Raw genomic sequence first — 5,455 nt, forward strand, 5'->3', positions numbered from 1 at the left:
ATCCTTAAACACGTGTCTTAATATATACCTCTCTAGTATCAAGAGCGTTTCTTCAGGTTTCTTTCGAACGCGCACCATGTTCCAACTAGATAACGTTTTCTGTGCCAGTTTTACGGCAAATTTGTCTACTTTTCCATCTCCTACAACAATTTATTTCACCAATGTCGATATAATAATTGCAACATAATTTAAAATCCAAGATTCCTCTACGCATACATGTGGGTGCGCTCAGTGTATCTATATATATATTAGAGATGCGACAACTTTTGAATATATTACACGTCCACGTCGAATCCCCCCAGGTACGACGCCCCAGTTTTGCTCCTTGTTCGACGAGTTCCCGACCGCGTGTCCCCCTCCCGTCTAGTTGCATCCGTATCTATCGTCGTCGTCGTCGTCGTCGTCGTTTTTGCGTCGTCGTTATTGTCTTGTCCTGGTTCCGATTTTTCCGTATGGCCGCACGAGCTCGCGCTTGATCTAGATGGTCCGGATGAGGCATCTTGTCTTGTAAATGACAATTGGGCCGATTCTCGCCTGATTGAGATAATCAATACACAGTGTTTAACGAACGTTTATCCGCCTTTTATTTCATTAAATTATTAACAAGAGAGATAATCACGCTGAGCGATAAATTTTGATCAATTTCATTACCCTCGTTGGGTTGCGAGTAGTGGGGTCGTACCTTGTCCTCGATCTTACAATTTCTTTCCACACGCATTTTTTTTCAATAATATTATACATTCCTAGTTACGCGGTTTTTATATATATATATATATATTCTAGACGCATCGGTTTTAACGCTTTTATCTTGTATCTTCCCAGTGTCTAATTATACACACACACATATGTATCGAAACAAGACAATCAACCATGATATATATATACATTTATATTACACGTATATAGATCCATTCACATCTATACTAGCAAATTTACATTTACAGAAATGTACACGAATCTGCGTGCGGCATTCTTTTAGCGAGATGACGGGGTATGACGCTCGACAGAGAGATCGAGAGATCGAGACAGAGAGAGAGAGAGAGAGAGAGAGAGAAAGCTTCATTTATTGAGCACTCTGGGAGGGGCTCCCCTCAAGCGCAAGATAGCAACAATACATAGATATTTACATTCCAGCAGTTTAACATGTTGTGTTACAAATGATTAAGTGTACGAATAAATGAGTGTGTGCATGTAAGTGTGAGTTTGTGTGTGTGTGTGCTCGCACGCATGTGTGTGACAGATAATAAAAACAAGATATAGTACTTCACCGATACTACATAATTTAAATGTACATTGTATATGCAATGAACATTGATATAGATAGAGGTATGCCAGAGAGAGATGTTTCAAAACAGAAAGTTATTGACATTCTAATAAGTGTGCATAGAACCTTCGCTTAAATTCTGATATTGTGTCCACATTTCGAATGTGAAGTGGAAGGTCATTCCACAATCTGACTGATGTAAGCCAAAAAGATCTCCTAAATAGCTCAGTTCTACAATGCTGCAGAACTAACGTCTCACCGGATGCCCTAGTAGCCCTGTCAGTCCTAGGAACCCTACGCTCGAAATTGCGATAGAGCAAGCACGGTTGCTTACTCAGAAGGATCCTAAACAGTAGACACCCCACGAAATGGAGCCTACGAGAATCAACCTTGAGCCAGCGAAGTCTGACGTAGTATGGTGTTATATGCTCATCTCGCCTAACATTAAAGATAAATCTTATGCAAGCATTTATAGCTCTGTGCAGTTTAAGATTTTGCTCAGCCGTCATGTCCGTATATGCTGCACAACAGTAGTCGATGTGTGGGAACACAAGAGAAAGCACAAGCTTTGTTTTGAGGGCCTCCGGGAAGAGCTGCCTGCAGAGTTTTAGCTGATATAACACAGTGTTGATTTTCTTTGTAATGTTGGTAATCTGTTTATCCCATGACAAGGTATTCGTGATGGTCACTCCAAGGTATTTGACAGATGTAGAATAGTCAATCTCCATGCCATCTACCTTTATGCAAGGTATGGCGGTCAGCTCAATGGCCTTGATAAACCTCTGGGTGCCCATAATAATGGCCTGTGTTTTATTTGCATTCAAAGTGATCCTGCTGGCCATCGCCCAGATCAGTACCGCTGCGATGTCTTCATTTACCTTACGTATGGCGTCTGTTAAGTTCCGAGGCTCACAGTGCATATAGATTTGAAGGTCGTCTGCATACAGGTTGTATTTGCAATGCTGAGGTACCTGTTTAAAATCTGACAGATAGAGTGTGAATAAAAGTGAACCCAAGATCGAGCCCTGAGGCACCCCGGAGCTCACCTGAGACAGAGAGGAGATAGTGCCCTCAACCGAATCCTTAACTACCTGACTTCGCCCCACCAAGTAGGAGTGCAACCACCTCAAGACACTATCAGAAAAATTCAACCTCTTCAGCTTTTTTATGAGGAGAATGTGATCCACCCTATCAAAGGCTTTCGAGAAATCAAAAAATACAGAGATAGTGATCATTCTCCGATCAGCCGCATGTCTGACCTCATCCAACACACGTATTAAGCAAGTCTGCGTTGAGTGATTCCCCCGGGAACCGCCGACTGACACGGATCATAAAAATCATGATCTTCTAGATATCTTTGTATTTGACCACAAGCAACACCTTCCAGCACCTTTGAGAGGGCAGGGAGAATCGAGATAGGTCGATAGTGTTGCACCGAGGTAGGATGCTTTATTTTCGGTATCGGACAAACAAGTGCCGACTTATATTGCTCAGGGAAGACACCATTTGCAAACGAAAAATTAAAAAGATGTTCCAGGATTGGCATCAAGTAATTAGTTGTGAGCTTTAAAAGTCTTATAGAGATACCATCCATTCCTACGGCGTTAGATTTGGTCCTGGCGATCAATCTCCTAATCGTCAGCGGCATCACATAGTTCCAGTGAAGATCATCATCATCAAAGGTCCCCTTCAGCAAATCCTCAAGGGTGACATCCTCACAACAATGCTCTTCATTATTACTGAAGAATTTATTAAGCTCATCTATCGGATGCATGAGACGAGCGCCAGACACCTTAGGTTTTATCAGCCCCAGGTGTCTCAATCTACTCCATACCTCTTCCGAGTTGCCAGCACGGTTGAAGGCCTCAACGTAGTACGCACTCTTCGCAGCACGTACGAGATTTTGCACGCTGTTGCGCAGGGTCTTATATCGGTTGTAGTTCTCATTGCATTTCCTTCTTCGCCAAACTCTCCTAACCTTATCTCTTTCACGCATTGCCAAGCGTATATTGTCCGTGAGCCACGGAGCAGGCAAATTTTTGAAATATTTTTTTCTTAGAGGTACATGTGAGTCGAAGACTTGCAATAATCTTTCATTGAAGATATCAATCTTATCATTCATGCTGTTTGAAGTTAACAGATCAGTCCAGTCAATATCACCCACATCGGAGTTGAAAGCGTCAGCATCAAGGTTGCTCCAATCCCTACAGATAACTTGTCTCCCATGTCGACGTTGGAGCTTGATCGCATAGCTCACGAATATGACATGCGCTGACAGAAACGCCACTGCCCTTTGTCCAAACTCCTTCAGTTTCTCAGCATCATCAACGATGCATAGGTCCAGAAGCGTGCTAGAATCTCTAAGGTGGTGAGTGGACGTGTACGGAACTAGGTGCAGATTCGACGCAGAGATGAAGGTGATTAACTGCTGACTATCAAAAGTGCTCAAATTCATATCAGCATTGAAATCACCTAAGATGACAGAGTATCTATAATTTACCTGATGATCCAAGAACACCCTAAAAAATTCCTCCAGATACCCCGCCTTCGGGGGCCGGTAAACTACCGCCAGCAAGAGCTTAGATAAGTCCTTGAACATGACCTCAGCTATGATAAACTCATGTCTCGGAGCGAGAACCCCAGCTGAGACGCTGAGAATGGATGCACAGAGACAGTCCGCCAAATAGAAAGCCACATCCCCGCCATGCCTACCCAATCTATCCCGCCTGAAGAGGGAGTAACCAGGAAGCTTGACCATATCGTCCGAGATTTCAGGTCGTAGCCACGTCTCGGACATGCAGATGATGTGGAAATCAGCTTTGCAGAAGAATAACCGGAATTCATCGAAGTGAGCGTATAGAGATTGGCAGTTAACGTGGCAGATGTTCAGATCCTCATGGTCACTATTTAAGTTAGTCATAATTGATGTTAGAAATCTTATCCTTGATTTTTCTTCCCAGAAACGGACACTTAGCAGCATCCAAGGCCGCATGCGTGAGGTTATTATTATTATTGCCCGATCCATGTTGATGTTCACAGTTGTAGCATCTGGGCAGCTGTTCCTTATTCTCGCAATCCTTCATATCGTGAGGTCCCGCACAGTGACCACACGAAGGCCTACCCTTGCAATCTTTGGCTATATGTCCAACCTTGAGGCATCTAAAACATTGTATGATCCTTACGTAGTCGGCAAAAGAGCAGGCAGAGAAGCGCAGGTATATCCTTCCACATCCCTGCAAGGTCCTACGCACCTCAGGTGACACCTCAATAATGCAGTTAGTGGTGCTTCTGTTTTGTCTGGGCTTAAAGATATAAACAACCTTCAGGTCCCTTGCAGCCTCATCCTTCAAGTTCTGCGCTACGAGTTCATCCCTCATCTTGTCAGGCGACATTTCCGCAGGTACTCCATGCACAATTAATCTTGGATTGAGTTTCACGTTCTCACATACCTTAAGTCCCGCTCCCGCGAGTCCAGAATGTGCCTTGATTCTCTCAATATCAGGAGAAAAAGCCTCAACTCTGACGCCATTATCCCTCGCATACGTAAGCCTCTTCACCTTAAGACCGCACTCAGCAGGCTTCAGCACTTTATACAAGGCCTCCTTGGTCTTACTAGATGATCCAAGTTCATTTTCCCTGTTCTTCTCAGGCAGTACAAGAAAACTTGTGGTGTCGGTTAACTCAATCGTTGGACCGCCCGATACACGGACCTTCGATCCTGAAGAGCCAACGCATATGTCGTGCTCTTAGATGAAGTGCCCGCACAGCATACACGCCCATCAGAGAGAGAGAGAGAGAGAGAGAGAGAGAGAGAGAGAGAGAGAGAGAGGAGAGAGAGAGAGGAGAGAGAGAGAGAGAGAGAGAGGGAGAGGGAGAGGGAGAGGGAGAGGGAGAGGGAGAGGGAGAGGGAGAGGGAGAGGGAGAGGGAGAGAGGGAGAGGGAGAGGGAGAGGGAGAGGGAGAGAGGGAGAGAGAGAGGGAGAGGAGAGAGGGAGAGGAGAGAGAGAGAGGGAGAGAGAGAGGGAGAGAGAGAGGGAGAGAGAGAGAGAGGGAGAGAGAGAGAGAGGAGAGAGAGAGAGAGGGAGAGAGAGAGAGAGGGAGAGAGAGAGAGGGAGAGAGAGAGGGAGAGAGAGAGAGAGGGAGAGAGAGAGGGAGAGAGAGAGAGGAGTACTCTGCGTTGATACCACTGCTT

At 44.9% G+C, this 5,455-nt stretch overlaps 1 protein-coding gene across 1 annotated transcript; it reads right to left on the reverse strand.

Annotated features, from left to right (window-relative positions):
• Positions 1–275: 275 nt before the first annotated feature.
• On the reverse strand, positions 276–4,061 carry LOC145934190 (uncharacterized). Its single transcript, XM_083034563.1, has 3 exons — positions 2,852–4,061; positions 1,517–2,462; positions 276–534 (listed from the first exon to the last, which is right to left on the reverse strand). Exons 1-3 carry the CDS (start codon positions 4,059–4,061, stop codon positions 276–278), a joined length of 2,415 nt encoding a protein of 804 aa, XP_082890689.1.
• Between the last annotated feature and the right edge of the window lie 1,394 nt (positions 4,062–5,455).

The sequence above is a fragment of the Prenolepis imparis genome, unplaced genomic scaffold (assembly GCF_030444845.1).
Source record: "Prenolepis imparis isolate NDT839.2.m4 unplaced genomic scaffold, iyPreImpa1.0 SCAF_3, whole genome shotgun sequence".
NCBI classification, from domain to species: Eukaryota; Metazoa; Arthropoda; class Insecta; order Hymenoptera; family Formicidae; genus Prenolepis; species Prenolepis imparis.

Bases quoted from the DNA above. Each gene is read 5' to 3' on its own strand.
- LOC145934190 (XM_083034563.1), bottom strand. From the start codon at position 4,061: ATGTCCGAGACGTGGCTACGACCTGAAATCTCGGACGATATGGTCAAG. The intron at 2,463-2,851 runs GTATCTCTATAA...ATTTCTCGAAAG, and splicing joins TAACGCCGTAGGAATGGATG to CCTTTGATAGGGTGGATCAC. The intron at 535-1,516 runs GTTAGTTCTGCA...TATCTCAATCAG, and splicing joins ACTAGGGCATCCGGTGAGAC to GCGAGAATCGGCCCAATTGT.